Genomic DNA, 24662 nt, shown 5'->3' with positions numbered 1-24662 from the left:
CACTAACAAGTCAACTATAATCCCATGACAAATTGTCAAGAATATTGGGCTGACTACATCTTGAATATGATTTTAGCTGGAATTATTAATATGAGCACAAATGGTGCCCATTAAATCTTTCTACTGATATTGTCTTAAAATAAATTTTAGTCCTTTCCAGAGAATTCCTTTTTTTTTTTTTTTTTTTTTGAGAATAAAGATGGACGGCCCAATGGAGAATTCCACTTAGTTTCGAGCTCTGAAAGCTGAATTCCACTAATTTTACTTGCAGAGTTTGAAAGGAAGCTTGATAGTCACCCATATGATCAGCAGCATCCTCCAAGAGAATTTCGTGACCACTTCTCAGATTCTTTTTCTTATTTTTTAAACTTACACAGCCCCGTGCTCTTAATGAAATCAGGGTGGGCTTCCTGGCCCTTCAAAAAAGGAAAAAAGAAATGTTGGGATATACCGACCGACTCTACTGCCAGCTCACCAGTGCCGATCCGTCCTCAACACCGACTCTACTACGGGCCCGACCGACTTCATCCGACCGACGATGGGCAATACCAACAGTAACTGCCGATCGTGCCAGATCGGGACGGATCGGCCTAACGGGCCAACGTCGCCTCCGATCGCCCGAAAGCCGACTCCGACGGACGACCCTGACCGACGACCGACGGCTGCTGTTACCGACCGATCGAGGATACGTCGGTCAGGCAGACCCTTTCCTCTCTCCCGACCGGCTGCACTATGGAGTCCGTTGCCCGACTTTTGCAACGTGCCCGACTGACTGTCGGAGGGGCCCCGAGTTTTCACCCGACGCCCCTCAACTGGCCGCCGACCTATGGTCGGTCGGCTCCTTCAGACGCCGTACGACTGCTGGAAATTGTCAGTCCTGACAACGGCATGCGGCACTGCCGTCTAGGGGCATTATCTCACCTAAGGCATGAGTCAATCCTAGCGACTTGACAGCCCCACGGCGATTTGACGCCCTCACAGTGACTCTGATAGTCCTCAGTGAGTTGACAATTCTTCAATTGTCTGCGCCATTAATGACGGCGCCATACCATGCTCCACTATATATATCGGGGAAGGCAACAGTGCAAGAGGTCGATGGAAAACCCCTGAACTCCCTCCTCTCTAGCTCTCTCTCTCTCTCGTTGAGCTCTCTGTTTTCATTTCACTGTTGCCTAGTCTCCTCTCTGACTTGACCGTCGGAGGGTCCCCGCCGGAGCCGCCTCCGGTCAGTGTAGACTTTCTTTTGCAGGTGCTCGTTCCCGGCGACCAGACGACGAGGGGATTGGCCGCAACAAATTGGCACGCCATGTAGGGGCACGTGTGCAGTAACTACCGTAAACACACGATCGACAGCATCAGAGATCGTAGCCCCCACGGAACTCGAGATGACAAAGACAAGAGCTCAGCGATCGAGGGTCACTGGATCGGCAAGGCGCTCTTCTCACCGGAAAGAGGCCTCTCCTCCACCCTCTATGGCGGAGCCTAGCTCTCCGCATCCCGCAGTGACCACGGAGGCACAGATCGCGGCAATCGTGCGGCAGATGACCGTGCTGACAGACGCGGTCAAAAGTCTTCAACAGCAACCGGTCTGGCAGCCGCCTTCACCGGCCGAGCAACCGGCGGCGCGCCCGATGCCCTCCAGGAGCAGCCACCGACGACCGCACCGATCTCCGTCGCCCCCTCCGGAGCACCTATCACAGCGCTCCCATCGAGAGGAGGAGGGGCGTCCGCGGCGTGACAACCGTCGGTCTTGACGGCCATCTTCTTCCCAGCTGGAGCGAGCGAGGAAGGAGAAGCAGCCACGAACACCGTCTGCTTCCCTCTCGGATTCGTCGAGAGACTCCACCCCTGGGGTCTCTCAGTACCGACGGGTCGACGACTACGAACGCAGGTTCGAGGAAATCGACCGTCGGCTTGTCCAGTTGCAGGTGGACGGGCAAAAATCCTCGAACGACGTCGACTTCCAGACTGCCCAACCTCTCTCCCGACTTATCCTTAACGAACCGATCCCCAGTCGGTTCAAGATGCCGCACGTGGAGCTTTACGATGGCTCCATCGACCCAATCGACCACCTGGAGAGCTACAAAGGTCTCATGACGATCCAAGGGGCAACCGACGCTCTCCTTTGCATCGGCTTTACTGCCACGCTCCACAAAGCTGCTAGGGCCTGGTACTCCGATCTTCGATCGAAAAGTATCCACTCCTTCGGACAGCTTGAGCACTCCTTCGTGGCCCACTTCAGCACCAGCCGGAAGCCGCCGCGAACATCAGACAGCCTTTTCTCCCTTAAACAAAGAGAAAACGAGATGCTCCGATACTTTGTGGTGCGATTCAACGCGGCCACACTTGAGGTTCGGGACCTCAACGAAGACATGGCCATCTCGGCCATGAAACACGGGTTGAGGGCTTTCCGATTCACCTACTCCTTGGACAAAATCCTCCCCCGAACGTACGCTGAATTGCTGGAGCGCGTATACAAGTACATGCGCGCAGATGAAGGAGCTTCCGACCGGCGTCTGGCCGAGCCCAAGGGCTCGAAGGAGAAGCGGAGGAAGGGTCGGGACCCTGCTGTGCCTAGCAGGCCCCCGACCGACAGTCGGGTCTCACCCCCACGACGGAACCAGAGGTCGCCCCGACGGCGGAGCCCAAGACCGACACACCCCAGGTACGACTCCTACACTCCTCTGTCCGCTCCTCGTGTGCAGATTTTGATGGAGATCGAGGGCGAAGAGTACCTACGACGGCCTTCACCTCTGAAGGCAAAGGGCCTCGACCGGCGGAAGTACTGCCGATTTCACCGGGGCCATGGCCACAATACCAAGCAATGCATCCAGCTTAAGGATGAAATTGAGGCCCTCATACGTCAGGAATACCTCGACAAGTTCTGGAGGAATCCGCCGACCCGGCCCGTCGCCGATCAACGACCCCAGCCGACTGAAGAAGCAGCGAATAACCGACCTACGGCCGGGGTCATCAATATGATTTCCAAACGACTAGGCCCGAGGACGTCTGCTGGAGGGGAGCCGACGAAGAAGCCACGCCCGGATGATGTAATTACTTTTACAGAAGAAGATATTCGGGGCATCCAAACTCCCCATGATGACACTGTTGTTGTCTCGACAACAATAGCAAATTATGATGTAAAAAGAATCTTTGTAGATAATGGAAGTTCAACGAACGTTCTGTTTTACTCGACCTTCTTCCGGATGCGACTGTCGACCGACCGACTCAAGAGAGTCTCTACGCCCCTGATAGGCTTCGCCGGAGATGCTGTCGTGGTGGAAGGAGAAGTCACTCTGCCCGTGATGGCTGGCACCGAACCACGACAAAGCTCAGTCCATCTGACTTTTGCGGTCGTCCAAGTGCCCTCGGCCTACAACGCCATACTTGGAAGATCCGGACTAAACGCCCTCAAGACGATAGTTTCGACGTATCATCTCCTGGTTCGATTTCCGACCAAAAACAGCGTCGGGGAGATGCACGGAGATCAACGCCTCGCCCGACGATGCTTTCAGATCTCTGCTCAAAGCGACGAATCGAAGGGCCCCCTAACGGTCGACAAGCTGGACCCAAGGAAAGAAGAAGAGCGGAGCGAGCCGGCCGAACAGCTTGTTCCCTTCGTGATAACGGGAAACCCCGACCGAAAGGTGTGGGTCGGGTCTCAATTACCCACCCTGAGCGACGACTTTTGGCGGAGCTACTGAAAGCAAATACCGACGTATTCGCCTGATCGACGGTGGATATACCGAAAATTCCCCCAGAGACGATGACACACCGACTCAACATCGATCCAGCAATGAGGCCGATAAGGCAGAAGAAAAGGTCTTTTGCTCCAGAAAGACAGAAGGTCATTGACGAAGAGGTGGATAAGCTACTCGAGGCAGGCTCCATCAGAGAGGCCACCTATCCCGATTGGCTCGCCAACATCGTAATGGTGAAAAAAGCCAACGGAAAGTGGAGGATCTGCATCGACTACACCGACTTGAATCGGGCCTGTCCAAAGGACAGCTTTCCACTTTCGAAGATCGACCAGCTGGTGGATGCAACATCCGATTATCGACTGCTCAGCTTCATGGACGCCTTCGCGAGGTACAACCAGATCCGGATGGTGTCCGAAGATGAGGAACACACCGCCTTCGTGACCGCCAAGGGCCTCTACTGCTATAGAGTAATGCCATTCGGACTGAAGAATGCTGGTGCCACCTACCAATGACTTGTCAACAGGGTCTTTAAAGATCAGATCGGGCGCAACATGGAAGTATATGTCGACGACATGCTGGTGAAGAGTACGCGAATTTTGGATCACGTCCGGGATCTCGAAGAAACCTTCTGTACTCTACGACGACACCGGATGAAGCTGAATCCGACTAAGTTCGCCTTCGGAGTGACCTCGGGGAAGTTCCTCAGATTTCTTATCTCGCAACGGAGAATCGAGGCCAACCCCAAAAAGATCAAGGCCATCATCGATATGCGACATCCGGACATCAAGAAGGAGGTGCAGCAACTCAACGGAAGGATCATCGTGCTCAGCCGATTCATTTCTCGGTCGGCTGAGAGATGCCTCCCGTTTTTCAAAACCCTGCGACAAGCCAAGCATTTCTCTTGACCGGACGAGTGCCGGCAAGCCTTCGAGGAACTAAAGAAATACCTGGCCTCTCTGCCACTCCTCGTAAGATTGGAGGTCGGGGAGATCCTGTACCTTTACCTGGCTACCTCCCTGAAGGCAGTTAGTTCGGTGCTCGTTCGAGAGAACGAGAATCGAGTTCACCAACTGATATATTATGTCAGCAAAGTGCTTCACGAAGCTGAGACTCGGTACTCGAAGACAGAGAAAATAATTTTCGCTCTGATCATTTCGTCACAGCGGCTCCGTCCGTACTTCCAGGCACATGCTATCGTGGTCCTCACCGACCAACCCTGAGAGCAATCCTGCACCGTCCTGACACATCGGGACGGCTGGCGAAATGGGCTGTGAGACTGAGCGAATTCGACATCCAATACCGACCGCGGCCTGCTCTCAAAGCCCAGGTTCTGGCCGACTTCGTCGCCGAATGCCCGACGACCGACCGACCGTCGGAAAAAGGGAGCCCCGAGGAGGTCGGGACCTCCGAATGTGACCCCGATCCAACCTGGGTGTTGCACATCGACGGAGCCTCCAACGCTCGAGGGAGCAGGGCCGGTTTCCTGCTCACCAATTCGGAGGGAGTGGTTACCGAACACGCCCTCCGATTCGACTTCAAGACCTCCAACAATCAGACCGAATATGAGGCGCTCGTCGTGGGCTTGAGGTTGGCATTAGAGCTCGGGGTCGACCAACTCAAAGTCTTCTCTGACTCTCAATTGATCGTTGGGCAAATCCAAGGCGAGTTCGAGGCGCGGGATCCGACCATGGCCAAATACCACCAAAAAGTAAAAGACCTCGTGGCACCCTTCAAATACTTCGAGATCTTCCACATCCCCAGGGCAAAAAATTCTCGGGCCGACACGCTTTCCAGGCTCGCGACATCCGACTACGGCACCTTGGGTCGGACGTTCGTGGAAAGTCTTGAACGATCGAGCGTCGACAAGATCGAAGAGGTGCTGCAATTGACGCCAGAACCGAGCTGGATGGATCCGATCGCTCAGTATCTGACCGACGGATCTACCCCCGAAGACCCCGCAGAAGCTAAACGACTCCGGTGCGTGGCTTCCCAATATGTGATGATCGACGACCGACTATACAAAAGGTCATTTTTCCTTCCCTTGCTGAAGTGCCTAGGGCCGACCGATGCGGACTATGCCCTTAGAGAAGTACATGAGGGAATCTGCGGCGATCACTTGGGGGGCAAGTCCTTGGCTTACAAAGTTCTGCGACAGGGCTACTACTGGCCCACTATGAAGAAGGACGCGACTGAGTTGGTTCGGAGGTGTGAACCATGCCAAAAGTATGCCAACATACAGCACCGACCCACCGGCCAGCTTGCTCCGGTCGTCGCCCCGTGGCCCTTCGCCCAGTGGGGAATCGACGTACTCAGACCTTTTCCTCCGGCATCCGGACAACGAAAGTTCATTGTCGTCGTGATCGACTACTTCACTAAGTGGGTGGAAGCCGAACCTTTAGCGCAAATCACTGAGCGTAAGATGGAGGACTTCGTGCAGAAGTCCATCATTTTCAGGTTCGGACTGCCAAACACCATCATTACCGACAACGGGCGACAGTTCGACAATCAGGACTTCCGAGACTTCTGTGCAAAGTTTCAAATCACGCACCGACTAACCTCGGTCGGGCATCCACAGTCCAACGGTGAGATCGAGGTGACTAACCGAACCATACTGCATGGGCTCAAAACTCGACTGAATGAAGCCAAGGGCCTCTGGGTCGAGGAGTTGAACTCCATCCCGTGGGCGTACCGGACGACACCCCGGGTCCCGATCGGGGAATCACCTTTCAGCTTGGCTTATGGAACGGAAGCCATGATCCCACTGGAGATCGGGTTGCCATCAACTAGGGTTGAGCAGTATCGTGAGCCGGACAACTCCGAGTGTCAGAGAGTCGACTTAGACCTCTTACTCGAGCTCCGACGCGAGGCACAACTTCGTATGGCTTCCTACCGATAAAAGGTGGCCCGATATTACAACACCAGGGTGAAGTCGAAGCTCTTCCGACCTGGAGACCTGGTCTTGAGAAAGGCGGAGGTCTCGAAACCCCTGGACCGAGGGAAGCTGTCCCCGAACTGGGAGGGACCCTACAAGGTAACCGACACCTGCGGACCGAGAGCTTACCGACTAGAGACCCTAGAAGGGATGGCCATCCCACGGACTTGGAATGCCGACAATCTGAGGATGTACTATCAGTGAACTCTGTATCTCCCTCACTTAGAATACGAACTCAGTTTTAAACTTTGGAGTCTGGAATGTCGACTCTTAGACTGTTGTTCGGCGCCCACCAAGGGATGCGAATCCCCGGTGTCCCAACTCGGACTTGACGATCCGCTACGAACCGATGGACCGGCCTTCAACGATGCGTCGGATGCTTAAAGGACCGACGCATCTACGACGACGAGAGTTACACTCCTTCTACATCTAAAATTCTCGGACAAAACGATCGAGCGGAACGATCGGCCGACTCGCCAACCCCGCTCCGATCGAGAAAGGCAAAGCGCCAACACAACCAACGTCGCGTTCGCGACTGACCGACCGGGTCGAGACCGATCGAAGGGTATTCGGCTTACCACCGTTTACCACACGGCGTGATGCAAGTATCCGACCTAAGTCTGGGTAGTGGGAACTTGACTTGCCATCACTTTTTCGACTAAACACGTCGACTACGTATGACGATGTATCAGACGCAATCTGACCGATCGCATCGGACGACATTCGGGTCATCGGGGTGCATCCGAAAGTCGATCGACTTTCGTCCCCACGAATGACCTTCGACTCCATCGGCATGACCGACTCAACAGACTCGTGCCTGGAAGTCGGTCGAAACCCGACTCATGCCAGGACGATGTATGTTCGACTCTGGCATTCGGTTTGCGACCTAACGACGGATGCCCAGTCCAGGTCTTAGGACGGGCGGTTAATGGTCGGAGTTCGTCTTGCTTACCCTATGGCGCGCTACCGACTATCTCGACTAACAACTTGGGATGTCGTTGAATGACCTAATATGGTATGTCGGGACTGCGACTCTCTGACCTTATGATCCCACGACTACAAGTACATTCAGACAGGCAAGAAAAAGAAGTCAAAAAGAAAATTAGAAATTCCTTAAGTTCATTCAAGTCTACAAAATCGGGTCGAAGTCCGGTTATAAGTGCGCAAAGAAAAAAAAAATGAAAGAAGATAAGGCTGCGATCATCCTTCGGAGTCAATCTCTTCGACTGATGAAAGCTCGGGGATGACCGGTGTATCCACCATGATCGACACTGGGTCGACGGTCGGTGCTGGATCGACGGTCGTCGCTGGATCGAGGGTCGGCACCAGATCGGAGGTCGGCGCTGGATCGGTGGTCGGAGCCGGGTCGGGAGTCGGGACCGTCTCTCCTTCGGCGATCTGCTCCGGGACGGTCTCCTCCACCGCAACGGCGTCTCCCGACGAAGGGTCGGCCATCTCTTCCGTAGCTTGGTCCTCGACTCCTGGTGGAATGACACCGCTGAGGTCCAACTTCAGGTACAAGGCCTGGACTGCATCCCGACCGTCTTCGTACCCACCCGGTACGACGCAAAGCCGGTCTCTAGCAGTTCCTCCCGATACCTGTCCGAGCCACGAAAGTCGTCCACCGCCCGATTTAGAGACTCCTTCGCCGACCTCGCCTCCGCCTCCATCCGATCAAGGGAGCCCTTCGCCGACTCCGCCTCTGCCTTCGCTATGTCGGCATCGGCTTGGGCAATCGACAAGTCCTCCTCGGCCTTGGCGAGATTCTCTAGGCTGACCCGGAGCTGCTCGCGTTTGGCCTCGAGCTCGGCGGCGACGCCATCCCATTCGCACCGCAGTCGGTGCGCGGTCTGACCCTTGCGCTTGGCTTCCTTTCGGGCCGACTTAAGTTCGGACTCGAGACGAGAAATCTCTTCCTCCAGCCTCGCCTCCCGGTCGGTCGACTGCTTCAGATGTTCGACCAGCACCGCCTTGTCAGCTTCGGTGGTCGTCGCCCTGTCCTTCCAGGCCGCCCGGATATCTTCGAACCTTCGGTACCCGGCCTCCAGTTCGGACATAGTATAAATCAGCTGCAAACATGGACTAGCCGTCAGGAAGGCGAAATAATGAAGACAGTAAGAAGGAAAGGGACGGAGCGGAACTTACCCCGATCATGGTCGGATAAAATGAAGACAACATCTCGGTCACTTGCCGAGCCTTTAGAACCTCCACGTCGGTTGGGAGGAGGATCCCTTGACATAGCCTCCTGGCCAAGTTGTGGTCGGCCAGGGTTGACGCTCCTTCGGGGGCCCGAGCGTCAGATGATGCGGTGCGACTTCCCGACCTTGGGTCGTCAGCAGGGGCCATCGGGGCTTTCCCCCGATCGGCCGCCCAGGCTCGTAGATCGGGCAAAGAGGAGATGCTCGAGCTTGACTGAGCACCCCCCGTCGCAGTAGCAGGCACCGACGGTTGACGTTCGGGTTCCCGAACGACGTCCGACGCCTCTTCAGTCGGTGAGATCACCGAGGTTCCTTCAGCCGCTTCCTCCGCTGGCCGCTCCTCCGGTTGCGCTGTCGGAGCCGAAAGTGCGATTACCTGCTCTGACTGATCGACCGCCGATGCGACGACAGTCGGCGTTGCGGTTGAGGGTTTCTTCGACGGCCGTGAGGGTCCGGCCCCGGACGCCGGCCTCTTCCTCAACGCGTACTGTCTGATTTCGACATCGGTCGGCCTCATCCTCGACGGCATCCCTGCGATTTTGACAAGAGAATCAGTGTATATTCGGGGACGAATGTAAAATGAAAAGACAATCGATGGATCGGGCGGTACCTAGACGGGGGACCAGGCTCAGGCCAGCATCATAGAGGGCTTGTTCGGTAACAAGCTCCCTCTGCTTCGAGACCGACATGTCTTTGAGTCGGTGGAAGTCCTCCCGGTCATCCGCCTCCACTCGGCTGTTCTCGTTTGCCTCGGTTCGAGGCACGCCCCAATGAGAAGGGAAGCCCCAAGGAGAAGAAAAGGAAACAAAGAAAAACTGATTCTTCCACCCATGGATGGACGATGGAAGGCCAGTGATGAAGGAAAGACCCTTCTGGGGGTTGAAGAGCCACCACCCTCGGGCCTTAGGGTGGGGTCGGAGGACAAAAAATGCCCGAAAGAGAGAGATCCGAGGGTTGGTCGGCAGGAGCTGACACAACAGGGCGAAGCTGATTATTAGCCGAACTGAGTTCGACGCCAGTTGCGTCGGACAAAGTCCGTAATAATCTAACAGATTCCGAACGAACTCCAAAATCGGAAGTCGAAGACCAGCCCGGAGGTCCTCGACGTACAAAGCCACCTGACCCACGGGCGGATTGTTAACCCGACCCCAGCCCCAGGGGCGGAAAGTCGGAACTGCTCCGGGATGCGATACTGATCCCGAAGCCGATCGACATTCGGCCCCGAAAGCGAGGAAGCCTCAACTTTCGGGGTCGACCGAAGGTCATCGGTCGGGTTTTCCGACCGAGCCTCTGAGGTGAGGTCCTGGCCATGACACCGGAACCGAGGAGAAGATAAGACCAAAGAAGAAGAAGAAGGAGAAGAAAAAGAAAGGGTTTCAAAGAAAGCAAGAGCAAAGCAGGAGGGGGCACGAACCCCGGATGAACCTTTGCGAGAATGGGGTGGGGCAGCTGCCGGCGACGACGGAGAGACCGTTTGGGCAGAGTCTCCGCAGTAAGATCGTCAGAAATAAAGCTTTGAGTACAAGTGGCCCCATATATATAGGGTTGACCGACGGTCGGGATGTGGCCACGCCGACTGAGACCTCTTGGATGGTCGACATGTGGTGGCATCCGGGCCCTCTTTCGACCCGACGGTTCGGCGCACCCCTCCCGGATCGGGCCACGTCGCCTTCATTAATGTGAAGGACGCCGGCCCAATGACCTCCTGACATGTGGCAGCAGGGCCGCGCCCCAGAATTAAATCGCCCATGGCGATTCGCATCCCCGATGGGACGCCTGACGGCGGCCCGCGCTCCCAAAGCCGGCACCGGATGGCAGTTTGCGTTCTCCAGAAGGCGTCGGATACCCGATCGTCTGACACCGGATCGTCCGACACCCGATCGTCTGACACCAGATCATCCGGCACCCGATCGTCTGACATCGGATCGTCCGGCACCCGATCGTCTGACACCGGATTGACCGACGTCAAGTCACCGAACGATGGGACACCTGACATCGATTTGTCCGAATCATCCGCTGGTGAGATCAGCAAATTTAAGGCAGGACGCAATAAAGAATCCACTCCTTTCGCCCAACGCCCCACCCGCGTGGCGACGCGAGCCAGTGTGACATCAGGCTTAGGAGTGGGGGGGGCAACTGTTGGGATATACCGACCGATCCTACTGCCGGCTCACCAGCGCCGATCCATCCTCAACACTGACTCTACTACGGGCCCGACCGACTTCGCCCGACCGACGATGGGCAACACCAACAGTGACTGTCGATCGTGCCAGGTCGGGATGGATCGGCCTAACGGGCCAACGCCGCCTCCGATCGCCCGAAAACCGATCCCGACAGACGACCTCGACCGACGACTGACGGACGACTCTGACAACCGACCGACGGCTGCTGTTACCGACCGACCGAGGATACGTCGGTCAGGCAGACCCTTTTCTCTCTCCCGACCGGCTGCACTATGGAGTCCGTTGCCCGACTCTTGCAACGTGCCCGACTGACTGTCGGAGGGGCCCCGAGTTTCCACCCGACGCCCCACAACTGGCCGCCGACCTATGGTCGGTCGGCTCCTTCAGACACCGTACGACTGCTGAAAATTGTCAGTCCTGACAACGGCATGCGGCACTACCGCCTAGGGGCATTATCCCACCTAAGGCATGAGTCAACCCTAGCGACTTGACAGCCCCACGGCGACTCGACACCCTCACGGCGACTCTGACAGTCCTCAGTGAGTTGACAATTCTTCAATTGTCTGCGTCATTAGTGACGGCGCCATACCATGCTCCACTATATATATCGGGGAAGGCAACAGTGCAAGAGATCGATGGAAAACCCCTGAACTCCCTCCTCTCTATCTCTCTCTCTCTCTCTCTCTCTCTCGTTGAGCTCTCTGTTTTCATTTCACTGTTGCCTAGTCTCCTCTCTGACTTGACCGTCGGAGGGTCCCCGCCGGAGCCGCCTCCAGTCAGTGTGGACTTTCTTTTGCAGGCGCTCGTTCCCGACGATCAGGCGACGAGGAGATTGGCCGCAATAAGAAAAAAAAAAAAAAACTAAAACTAAATCATCAACTGCAGCATCTTCTTTGAGGAAATTAAATCTTTCTTCCATTTAAACTAGAGAGCACAATCATTTATATGAGCAGCGCAATAAAGAGAGTTGTGTGTTTCCTTCAATGGTTGTTTTCGGTAGGTGTTTTTCAATGAGTATTTCCCAATGAAATTTCCAAATTGTTGTCTATATATTGTCCTGTGAGGATACACCTCTTTGTGGAGGCATATTTTCATGTTTTTATTTTGAATAATTTTTGGGATTCTATAAATATAGCTAATCGCGAGATTGTTTAAAAAACTATAGCCCAGTGTTTGCTTTATATATATAAATTCAAGAGTTACAAGTTTCCGAGAGATGCAAGCAAAATCAAACGTTTTTAAAGTGTTTCATGCTATTTGAAGCATGCAATATTTGATTCTTGTTCTTGTAGAGTTGCAAATGGACTAGTTTGACCTCTCCCGGTCTGAATCAATTCAATTTTGAAGAACCATAAGTTCAGTTGGTCCAAAGTGGGGCTTGATACAAAAATTGGATTGGATTTAGGTTTTGTATTTTTATGACCTGAGTCTAATCTAGATCAATAAAAAATAGATCTAGCTTAATTTGAGAGCCCGATTCAAATAAAATTCCTTCTCTTTCATTCTACTTTTTCAGATTATGAATATTCTTAAACTAATCCTTTTCTCTTCATCTTAAAAACTGCATTTTGTATCACCTATTTTTGGTTGATTATATATAAATATTTATTATTTATCTTGATAGAATTCTTATTATATATAAGTTCTCAACTATATTAACATTTTTTTTAAAAAAAAAATGATTTGTAAACTTATATATCGAGAATGATTGTTTTTCATTAATTTAAAAAAAATTAACGAAAATTCATGTTTGAGTCTATTTTTTAATATTTTAACTATAAATTATTATATTTTTATTTATTAAAAAGTTAGATAAATGCTTGACCTGATGGTAGATCCAATTCGACTAAATTTTCACTTGGATGTAAATATTTTTGGTTAGGTTGAGATCATATTTGTCTTGGGCTCGATCAGCTAATAGATGAGGTTTGGATCTAAAATAATTTTAATAAATCAATATTAATATGATTAAAATATAAAAATTAGTGTATATTATAAGTTAGTTAATTTTGAAAATACTCATATCTATCTCGAAAAATTTGAAGAAAAAGCTTATAGAAGTATAAAAAAAAATCATATGTAAAATTTAAATTTTTATAAAATAAAATTTTTAAATTTTTTATTTAAATCTTTCATAAATAAAAAATAATAAAATTTGTTCGACTCTTCAAATGATACTACGAGTAAATTATCCTCTATACTATGCAACAAAAAAGAAAAAAAAAAATCATATCTTCTTTTAGTTGGATGTATAAAAAAAATAACAAAATAATGCATAAGAAAAATTATTTTTTTTTTTAAATTTTTTTAAAAAAACTGCATGAGTTAAATTTTTATCTGGACTCTCTAAAAAGAAAAATTAGTGCACAAAAATCATGCAGAAAAAAGAAAAAAAATTCTCCTGAGTTAGATTTGTATTTGGATTCTTCAAAAAAAAAAAAAATACAAAAAAAAATCTCACATAATTTTTTTTTCTAGATTTTCAATTGAATCCTTAAAAAAGAGAAAATAAAAAATTTCGTTGAAAGCCTTTTTTTAGTTGGACTTGTTGGTAAATTAGCCTGCTCTTCTCCGCGCACAAGACGGTTTCCTCTCGGCTTTCTGTCCTTCCTCTCGCCGAACTTCTCTAAAAACCCTAGAGACTTTTTCAAATCTCTCGAGTTCGATATCCCCTAAAGCCTCGCGATTTTTTCCAAGCTCTCGAGTTCGATTTCCCCTTCTCCCACCATCAAAACCCTAAACCCTCATGCGGCGCTCCAAATTTAAGAATTCCCTCTCCGGCAAGCAGCGGCGGCTCTCGGAGGCGCACGAGATCGAGCTTTTGGACTCATGGATCGAGGTCATGAAACCCGACTCAGGCACCAATCCCCTCTCTATCCCTCCACCGCCCCCCACCGCCCCAGTCGGTCGGATTCTGGGCGGCGGCTTCTCGCCGTACGCCGGCTGCAAGCTCTTCCGCCAGCTTCCCATCTCCCAGAAGACCAAGGACGGGCTGGCGCCTAAGTACACCGAGATGAGCGAGATTCAGCGCGCATCGCTGCCTCACTCGCTGTGTGGCCGCGACATCCTCGGCGCCGCCAAGACCGGCTCTGGAAAAACCCTAGCTTTCATCATCCCGGTACGACATTTCAAATATTAAGCACTCACGATTTCTTATTTAGCAATACTTCAAGTTGGTATAGGAGATTTGATGATCTTCTATTTGTCTGAAGTGTTTGTTTTTAGTATTATAATGCATGATGATGACGAGATTGGTTAAACAGAGTAGTAATAGACGTTTTGCTGGCATAAGTTTTTGGATGGTGTCAAGTTAATTTTAGCATAATTGGAGCGAATCACTGTAAAAGTTATTCTTATGCTATCAAACACAGGCTTTGTACACAGGATTCTTTTTTCATATTAGTCTCTGTTATTTTGGTCTGGATTTCAGCTGGTATGAGTCTGAAAGCTTTTACAGTGATTTGTATTGTTGGTTGATGGCATATTTTAGCTATTTGAGCCGTTGTTTGAACATTTTGTTGCACGGTGATGGTGGTTACTAGCTCATTTAGTTTCAAGACGATATAACTGAATGAGCCTAATATATGGTTTATTTTTGTTAGTATCTTTTTTCCCATTAGTGGATCTTTTATCGTCTAATATAAAAGTTAGTCTCTCATTCTTGTTTGTTTGATGAATAATCCAGGGTTTGGTTTTATGTTTTAATCATATGCTAATTCATAGGTTTCCTCAGTCAGCAAAATATCGGTATGCAATGATAATTCCATCTTTTTAATCATACCTCAAGTGCCCGTGAGCTGTACAGTGAATCCTTCAAACCCTTTTCTGTATTTTAGCCTCAAAAAGTTTACCAAGTTAATGCCCAATATGATACATCTGTCTAAGTGATATTCACGTCACGGATACCTATTTTAGAAACTTATCCATGTTTTGCTACTTGCATCTGCACTTTCCAAGGCTGTTTCTATTCCTTTTATCAAGTATTTGTTAGTACTCATCTCTTATTGAAATGAATAACAATATTGTTTGTTGTACAGGTGATAGAGACGTTATACAGAGCAAGATGGGGTCCTGAAGATGGTGTTGGGAGCATCATAATATCACCTACAAAAGAATTGGCTGGACAACTTTTTGAGGAGTTGAAAACTGTAGGGAAACACCACAGTTTGAGTGCAGGTCTTTTAATTGGTGGCCGTAAAGATGTTGATGAAGAGAAACAACGTGTTAATAGTCTCAACATTTTGGTGTGTACACCCGGTCGGCTCCTCCAGCACATGGACGAGACCCCAAATTTTGAATGTTCGCAGCTCCAGGTCAATATATGAATGTTTTTTGTATTCAGCATAAAGGATTAAAAAAAAAAAATAGTAGATCATGTTTTATTTTCCTGGCCAGGATACAGGTTTTGGTTCTTGACGAGGCAGATCGTATTCTTGATGCGGGTTTTAAGATGGAAGTAGATGCAATTATTTCTCAACTTCCAAAACAAAGACAAACCTTGCTTTTCTCTGCAACCCAAACAAAGTCAGTTAAAGACTTGGCAAGGCTCAGTTTAAAAGACCCAGAGTATATCAGTGTGCATGCAGAATCTGTGACAGCAACACCTGAACGATTGAAACAGATAGCTATGATAGTTCCACTTGACCAGAAGTTAAATATGCTCTGGAGCTTCATCAAAGCAAATCTTCACTCAAAGATACTCGTCTTTCTTTCAAGCTGCAAGGAGGTAATACACTATGTTTATTTGTACCACTTATTTTAACATGCATGTAAATATGGTTTTGGTATGAGTAATTATGCAAGTTTTGGGGTGCTGCATCTTGCAGTAGTGAAATGAATCTGCTGTCTTTTTTGGAACTTGTGCTTCCATGGCGTGGTATGCACTATGCAGTTTTATTAAATCTCATCTGTCCCAATTCTTTTAACCCTTCCCATGCTTAAAACTCATGGCAAGTTATAAACCTAGAATTTGAGACTTCCTATGTAGCTCATTGGATATGAAGCAAAGAGAATATACAGAATTGGCATACTTGTGTTGAGGATTGTCTCCTTGAAAAACTTTCATTTTGATGGAACAATACCAAGAGAAGTAAGGACAACTTACAAATTCAGTAACAATGCTTGCCAAGCCCCATATTTGGTCTCAGAGGCAGGACAAAGTGCAATATCTTGCTTCTTGCCTTTGTGGATGAGCTAAATACTCAAGGAAACTATAATAGCAATTAGACTTAAAAAAAAAAGAATAATGCACATAAGTATGGTTTAATGGTAGTACTTTTTGGTATTTTTCTTTTTGCTATGCTGAAAAGAATCTACTATTTTGTGAGATCTACACTTCCATGGAATCCATTATGCATTTTTCTTGAATCATGTGGACATCTTTTAATCCTTCCCATTCTTGACTCATGGCAAGTTATAAGCCCAGAGTTTGAGACTTCCTATGCAGCTTATTGATTCTGAAACAAAAGAGTGTATACAAAATTGGCATTATTATGTTGAACATTATCTATTTGAGCAATGCGAGCATTTTGATGGAACGATGGGCCAAGAACATGGAAGCATGCAAACTCAATAACAATGTTTGCCAAGCCTCGTATGTGGTCTTAAAGGTTGAACAAGGCACAATGTCTTGTAAGAAGATCTAAATACTCAAAGAAGCCGTAAAAGCAATTAGTGGACTACCAGTTAATTTTTATCACTAGCTATTTAACTTGTTTTATGAAATTAGAATTCTAACAAGGAGGCAAAATAGAGCAAATGGAATTTACTGATGATCCTTTGAAGGTATTGGTGATTGGAATGTAAGGAGAAGTAATGTGTATGGAGTTATGAACATCGAGAAACTAATTGACAATGCAGAGTGGTGTTGGGTCAACAGATGTTTTAAGTAAATCTGACCTTTGCAACTAATTGATGGAACATAGATCTTTGTATTGTGAAAGTTTACACATTTTAATACTCAGGCTGAATCATTATAAAGAAATTGTCTCTAGCTGATTATTTGAAATTAGACTGCAGCTTCTCATGGACTTAGCCCAAACACTTAAGCTGTTGGGAGGACCGGACTAAGCTAATAAACCCATGTCGCACCCCTATAATTAATCATTGTGGGACTATGATGGTCTACTCCACCCAATCTTGTGACTCCAGCGTCATGGTTTGCAGGGAGCACCCATGGCCCGGGTCCTCCTCGATCTTACCAGGTCCTTCTCAACCCTAGTATCTCCAATGAGGGGTCCACATGAATAATAAGAGTTCTGCTGCATATTGGGTCTGTCTTTGTTACCACCTGTCATGGCTCATAGCTCAAAAACTTAAGTGGCTGGGGGGAGGACCAGCTAGGCTAATAAGCCCACGTGGAACTCCTTTAATTAGTCAATGTGGGACTATGACAAGCAGCTGGTAATATAGATAGCAAAAGAAGAAATAAGAAAAAGGGAAGAAGCAGGATAAGAATATGGGGAGATGAGAAGGTCCTTTCCTACCTTTTGTCCTTTGTCATTAATGTCAAAATCCCATCTGATCTCCTGTTAGATTACTAAGCTTATTTTAATGCTTGGTGGGGGTGCTATGCTTGGCTCACCCTCACCCTCCGTTCCTGTTATTTACCAACAGTTGGTCTTGTCTTTATCCTGGGTATGGATCCAAGATCTGATACAACCTAGTGATATCTTCCTGACAAGACCTGCACTTGACCAGGTAATTTTTCCCTGACTAGACTTCTCCTAACATGTTGATGGTTCAAAAGATGCCGATTTGGCTTCTTGTTGTTGAGTAGGAAGGCTGAGGAAAGTTGCGACATGTATTCAGTAGAAAAACACAATGTCTTAGTCGTCTATTCTGTTTTCTTGGGAGGTGTGTCAGTCAAAGTAACATGTCTTGGGAACAATCACCATTGCCAAGACAAAGGTTCTGATGGTTCTGCTAGGATTTTGTTGGTTACATTATAGCTTGAAATGAACCATGCATCACGTGCTAGGCATGCTTCTAGGTAACAAGTACTTTAAAAAACAGAAGGCAACACTGGAAGGGAAAAAGAAAATGGCAAAATGGTGCTCAGTTTAAATTAAAGCTAGAGGCATTCCTTTGCTGTAGTTCTTTTTATCTAATATCTTCTACATTTGTGGCAGTGCAGCAATGTTGTAGTGAGTATCAAATGAAGAGATGAAGTGTCTCAGTGATGGTAGTGTCTAGAATTATGTACTATAGTTCATTTTATCAAATGTGTAATATTGTCTACATGTCTAGCAGTATGGTAATGTTGTAGCGAGTGTCAAATGAAGAGATGGAGTCTCAGTGATAGTAGGGTTGAGATTTTTGTGATGGAATAGTTAAAGAGATGCATAATGCTTCATTATCCTGTGATGAATCAATGTGACACGATATAGGTAGAATGTAAAGATTAGGAAGGGGGTTACCTGTCAACTTGTTGGACAACATCTATGGTAAAGAACTCCATATGAATAGAGGGGCAACCATGACATGAACCACATGAACAAAGGTTTTGTAGGCCATCCACTGATTGATCCATTTTAATGCATGATACTGCTTTGCTGGTGTTAATGTATGCATAATTCTGACTTACATCGCTAATGTATTTTTTTATGGTTATTATTTCTTGAAAACTCCCTTTTATGGATTGACTTTCTCACGTGCTGCTTTATTCGATCTCAATAGGTTAAATTTGTCTACGAAGCATTCAAGAAGCTTCGCCCTGGAATCCCTTTGAAATGTCTGCATGGACGGATGAAGCAAAATGTAAGGATGGCAATATATTTAGAGTTCTGTGAAAAAACCTCCGTTCTCTTTTCAACTGATGTGGCATCTAGAGGACTGGATTTCCCAGGAGTCGATTGGGTGGTCCAGGTGAGTAGCAATTTTTTTTGGCTTTGTCTGCCACAAGAGAATTGTCTTGTAATTGCTTTATGTACTTTCAGGTTGACTGCCCAGAAGACATTCCAGCTTATATTCACAGAGTTGGCCGCACTGCCCGCTTTACCAGTGAGGGAAAGTCAGTATTATTCCTCTTGCCATCAGAAAAGGAAATGTTCACAAAGTTACAAGCAGTTGAACCTAAAATACCAATTCAATTGAAAAAGGTTAATAGCTGTGTTCTTGGCAATTTCAATTTATTTGGCTAATATGCATTTAAGTGTCTGGAGTCTGAAGTATTGCATGATTGGTACAAAAGGCTTTGCATTACCAAATTATGCACCAATATCTTAAACAGCCATAGGCAACTTCTGCAAGGATTTTACATTACAATTATTTTATATATGATTGATAATACTAAAACCAATACCTTGTATGGTCATATCTCAACTACTTGCGGTTATTTACTTGTTTTAGCTTGCATGCTAAGCATTGGTACAGGAGAGATTCATCAATATAAATTCATTTATATGTTGGAATATCAACATCCAGGATTTCTGGGTGGGGGAAGTATGAGTGATCCGTGGAGTCAGAACATAATACTCCTTTTATTAACCTGTTTACATGTTCTCTTGCAATCTTAAGATTACTGCATTATTCTAGCTAATTCATTAAATAAAGAAAATGGAAAGGCTCATATTTTACAAGGAGGGACTAAGTCTTTTTTTTTTTTGGTCCTTTTCAGCCAAAAACAGAAAAATTACAACCAATATCGGAACTATTGTCATCATTGCTGGTTAAGTATCCTGATATGCAGCATCTAGCAAAAAGGGCATTTGTCACATACCTGAAGTCTATACATTTGCAGCGGGACAGAGACGTCTTTGATGTGTCCAAATTGCCTATAGAAGAGTTTGCTGCATCTTTGGGTCTACCCATGACCCCAAAGATCCGCTTCATAAGTCAGAAACAAACAAAGCAAAAAGCATCCGTGGAAACCATTCATGAACAAGAGAATGGAACCAAGGTTGTGAACAGAGAAATGCAAAGTATTGATAGATCAAATATGGAAATAGAAGATGATGTCCTTTTGCCAAAGGAAACCTCCTTGATAGATGCAGAGGGAAACAAACCAGCAGAGTATGCTGATTTTGCCCCCTTTTGATGCTGAAGCTTTAATCATTTTCAATTTTGCATCTGGGTTTTGATCTAACTGTCACTAATGCTGATATTGATTTGCTTCTTATTACAGTTTATCCACCAGGGTCTTGAAAAAGAAGAAGCTGAAGATCAATGTGCATAGGCCACTTGGAACAAGGGTCAAATATGATGAGGAGGGAAATGTAATCCCCCCACTAGCTGCCCTGGCTGATATGGATAGTGGAGATGGGGCCCTTCACCCAGATAAAGGTGTGTTCGACTTATTTCATATTTTTAGTAGTTTTAAGCATTTGATTTTTAGATGCAATTGAGCACGAATTTTAATGTTAATAAGAATTTAAATGCTCGATCTAGTACTAGCTCAGTTGTCAATATACGCACAAATTTTTATGTTAATAAGAATTTAAATGCTCAATCTAGTGCTAGCTCAGTTGTCAATATAATGTAACACATAATTTGGTTGAGTGTGTAATGATCTATCGCATGCAGCTAGTACTTAAAGTTTTCATACCTGATTGCAGTTAAAGAGCGATATGCAAAGTTGAGAGAAGAAATGAAAGAGCGGGACAAAGAAGACAAAATTCTGCACCGGGAGCGTCTGCGCGATAGACGGACAAAGGAGAAGATAAAGCGGAAGAGATGGAGGGAAGGTGAAGAAGAGGTAGACAAGGAGGATGGTGGGTCAGAATCAGATGATACTGAGAAAGGAAAGCACAAGAGATCAAAGATATATTTTGATAGTGATAATGACGATGATGAGAAGAAGGGAAAAGAGAATGTGGGTGTCAGTGCAGATTCTGTATCTATAGCAGAGCAGGAAGCTCTGGCACTCAAGCTGTTGAGCTCCATGCATTCCTAACCATGCGTTATTTAAATCAAATCTGCTGCTCTGTAGCATTATTTACTTTTAAATTGAGGGGTGGAATTCCATCTTTCTGCTGAAAAATTTTCTGGTGATCATTACTTATTTGAGCTAGGTTTTTGAACTTTTGCTCTCTTGCATGCTCGCCAGCCGAGACGATTTTCCTTAAAAAGTTGTTTTAAGGTACTTGAAACTGCCTTCTTCGGTATAGGTTGGACAGCGTGGCCCTGAAAGCAGATTTAAATGGTTTGCTTTTCAATGAAACATTAGTTCGCTTGTGGATCTGTCTATATCTATGTGTATACCATAGGATGTGATTTGAACTTTTAGATTAGTAGCCTCTTTTTCCATTAGCCGGGTCATGAAAGTGCTGCCACACTAGAATGGTTGACGACCCCCAATCTTTAGATGGGAACCTGCAGGTGGAATATATGTTGCAGTCCACCAGAGGAACTACGTGGTGTGCGCTTTGCGTTGTGGACCCCCGCAAACTACCTAAACAAACCAAAGAAGATTACATCTAAGAAGCTGAACAACGAGTGGGAATTAGTCAAGAAAAACAATGCAAAGGACAACCAGAAATGCACACTCGAGTTTTGCATTGGAATATAATACAAAAACAGACTCATTTACAACTATGCAAAAATAAAGCAAAGAATCTGCTCTAAATACACCAAAATCCAAATAGTGCCTTTTAGAACAATCAAACTAAAAGCTTAAGAAAGTTGAAAAGCAAAAAAAATTAATGAGACAAATAGGTATTTAAATCTAAAAATATGAGGGAACCAATACTGAGAGATAGATCTTTTATTCCGAGGAACCCGAGTAAGCAAATTGAGAATATAGACATCTTTTTTAATTTAAGAATTCAATATCTAAAACAAATATTTAACATATATTGCCACATTAAAAATTCTTAGAACCAAATTATTCCCAAATAGTGAATAAAACCAACAAACAAGCTAGAAAATCAAAAATCAAAAAGAGGGGAAAAGTTCAGCAACAACAACAACAAAATATATATCAGCACCTAATTCTTCCACCGATATAAAGCATCAGTTTCCTTGGGGGAGCAGCTAAAGCAGGCGTCTCCTGCCTTCTCAGAACATGGACTAGAACTTCTGTTATCTCTTGAAGTGTCTCAAGAAACAACCTGCCTTTGAAATTTCTTAGAGAAAACAAGAGAGAGCTATGGCAACATTTTCATTGATTCTATCACTTTGTTCATTCCTTGAGTTAACTTTGTTGTAGATTGGGGGTTTTGAGGTACTTTTAGCCTCATGGTTTTAGCCAAAACCGTTGTAATCTTTGAGTTGCAACCAACACTTAATTGCGACATCGTTCAGAATCACGGTGGAAATTACAATAGTATCATACAGGGGATGAGCAGGTCATGGTGCGTTCAAAACATAGACAGTGGGCGCCTTCTGTAACAAGACAAATGATAAAAGCCAAAAGAAAAGAATCAGTTTGTGTTCATCTTAATTACAGATGATAAATAATAAGTAGAGGTCCAACATAAGCATTTGCCGGTAACATCTCAAGGAACAGCTCCACCGATATATGAAACAAGGATTATAGTACTTGCTTTTGGTCGAGAATTTTGCATTGTGCTTACTATATCAAGATTTGGTGTGAACCACAGTGGAGGTGGCCAAGTTAATTGCTTGTCACAAAGATCATGGGGCTCCATTCCTTTATCTTGTGAATGATACAACCCCACATTACAGTATGCTTCGGGATCAAAGACAAGCTCCTGAATATAATGGTCGAAGTAGATATTTCCATTGGAACCCACCCACCTCGACCAAGATCTAGCTTTGAAAAATTCTCCACTTCCATTGCCCGAACGGTAGGCTTCACGTCTCTCTTAACCAGCAGAAGGCCCCCTGATGACTCCACCAGATGGAATTGCTTGTAAGCCCGGTCTGTTCTTGTAGGTTCAGCAACAGCACTTCTTCTGTTTGGTTCGGCGACAGCACTTCCATCTCCGGAGTGGACAGGAGAGGTCCCCAGAACGCGACCTTTCCAGCGTCCGTGACGGTGTAAATAGGCCGCAGTGGAATATGATGTCACGCTCCGGCCTGACCGCCCCCACTAGGGCACGATAGAAGGCCGCACATTTTGAGAGTTTCAGTTCATAGTACGTACAAAATCTATTTTCATATTCACATATATTCGTACCAATATCAGATAGTGATAATAAAAATAATTTTTTAATATTTTTATTTAATAAAAATAATTATAAATTATAAATAAAAATAAATTAATATTTATTTTAAAAATAAATTAAATAAATTTTTTTTACTACTCACGCTCTATATGTCCTTTTGAATCTGAAAAAAATAAAATATAAAAATTAACTTTATGAACTCAGTAAATTATTAGTATCTCTAATTTATTTAAATAGTTATATAAAAAAATAAATTTTTAGTTTCATAATTTTTTATAAAAATATTTCAATGAATATAAAAATATGCGATATCAATCAATATGGATTCAAAATATGCATGTGCTCGAAATGAATTTTCTAATCACTCAAAGATCGATCTTCCATTCTCACTCTCTTAGTTCCTCTGACTATGGTTACGATCGACTCATGATTATCTTCGAAAGAGACTAGATCCTGACTACAATATGCTGTCAATCGATCATGAACTAATAATCGCCTTACCAGAGGTTTAGAAAGAAAATTAACTTTAATATCATATGAAGAAATGTACTCTCATCAACATGTGTTAGTGATTAGTCCCGTCTGGCAAGGTCTGAAAGGAAAACTAGCCCCTGACTATAACATACCATCCATTGATGTGTTCTAATGATTGTCCCATTGGAGGTCCAAAAGAAAACTAGATTTTGAATCCGTGTGATCATAGTTTGATTAGAGAGTAGTAAAACTGATACATACCACATATTGATGTAAAAAAATATAATCCATTTTCTACTAAAACATGCATATTCGATCAAATATTTTATGAATTATTTTCATGTAGAGCATATAAGTTAATTAATTTAAATAGAATGTTATAGTAATAGATAAATACAGCAATCAAATCTTATGCATGATAAAATAAATTAAGGGTACAAATGACTTACTATTTTTTATCTAGATTTTCATAATACTTTACCAACTAGGTGTATTAACCAAAATTTAAAATAATTAATTATCCTATTAGAGTTCTAAGCAGACGATAGCCAAATTTACACTATCAAATTTGGTTTTACATCCAGGATCTTGACCAACTCCAGAATTTAAATATTTATTAAATATAGATTTTTAGATGGAAATCATGGTTACCTGCATGTGATGGATTTGTTTGTGATTAAATCCCCTCGCTATTTGGAAATGTGATCCCACATGATCAATTAAATTCTCTAAATTAGATCTAATTTCATCAATTAAAGAAAAATTAAAAATTTAGGCTTGATCCTAATTAATTGAAATAAAAAGGATAGAGAGAGGATGACTTGAGTTGGATAAGATCAGAGTCTGAGTCCATCAATAATCATGATATCAGATGTAAGAATCAGACAAGAGAGAATAATTCAAATTTATAGGAAATAATAATTAAGATATAATAGGAAGAAAAGAAAAAAAATTAGAAGAAGTAAGAAGAAGAAAATGAAAACAAGAGAAGGAGAAGAAGGAAAGAGGACAGATGAGGAACAGGAGGGGCCTGATGGTTGGTGATTGAGAAGGTCGGAGTGGTCATTGGTCGATGGTGGTGGTGGCCAAGATGAGTGGCTGAACCA

The 24662-nt window shown here is 45.5% G+C and overlaps 1 protein-coding gene across 1 annotated transcript; it reads left to right on the top strand.

Annotated features, from left to right (window-relative positions):
* Positions 1–13583: 13583 nt before the first annotated feature.
* LOC105051410 (DEAD-box ATP-dependent RNA helicase 32) lies at positions 13584–21014 on the top strand. Its single transcript, XM_010931855.4, has 8 exons — positions 13584–14132; positions 15052–15327; positions 15417–15740; positions 18692–18880; positions 18952–19113; positions 19632–20026; positions 20139–20296; positions 20569–21014. Exons 1-8 carry the CDS (start codon positions 13761–13763, stop codon positions 20904–20906), a joined length of 2214 nt encoding a protein of 737 aa, XP_010930157.1. The 5' UTR covers positions 13584–13760; the 3' UTR covers positions 20907–21014.
* The last annotated feature ends 3648 nt before the right edge of the window (positions 21015–24662 follow it).

The sequence above is a fragment of the Elaeis guineensis genome, chromosome 2 (assembly GCF_000442705.2).
Source record: "Elaeis guineensis isolate ETL-2024a chromosome 2, EG11, whole genome shotgun sequence".
NCBI lineage: Eukaryota > Viridiplantae > Streptophyta > Magnoliopsida > Arecales > Arecaceae > Elaeis > Elaeis guineensis.
This window is presented reverse-complemented; position numbering and strand designations above follow the sequence as displayed.

What these genes read in the sequence shown, in the direction of transcription:
- LOC105051410 (XM_010931855.4), top strand. Translation starts at nt 13,761, where the DNA reads ATGCGGCGCTCCAAATTTAAGAATTCCCTCTCCGGCAAGCAGCGGCGG. An exon ending in TTCTTTCAAGCTGCAAGGAG is followed by an intron (nt 15,741 to 18,691) that starts GTAATACACTAT and finishes CGATCTCAATAG; the next exon opens with GTTAAATTTGTCTACGAAGC. An exon ending in GGCCCTTCACCCAGATAAAG is followed by an intron (nt 20,297 to 20,568) that starts GTGTGTTCGACT and finishes ACCTGATTGCAG; the next exon opens with TTAAAGAGCGATATGCAAAG.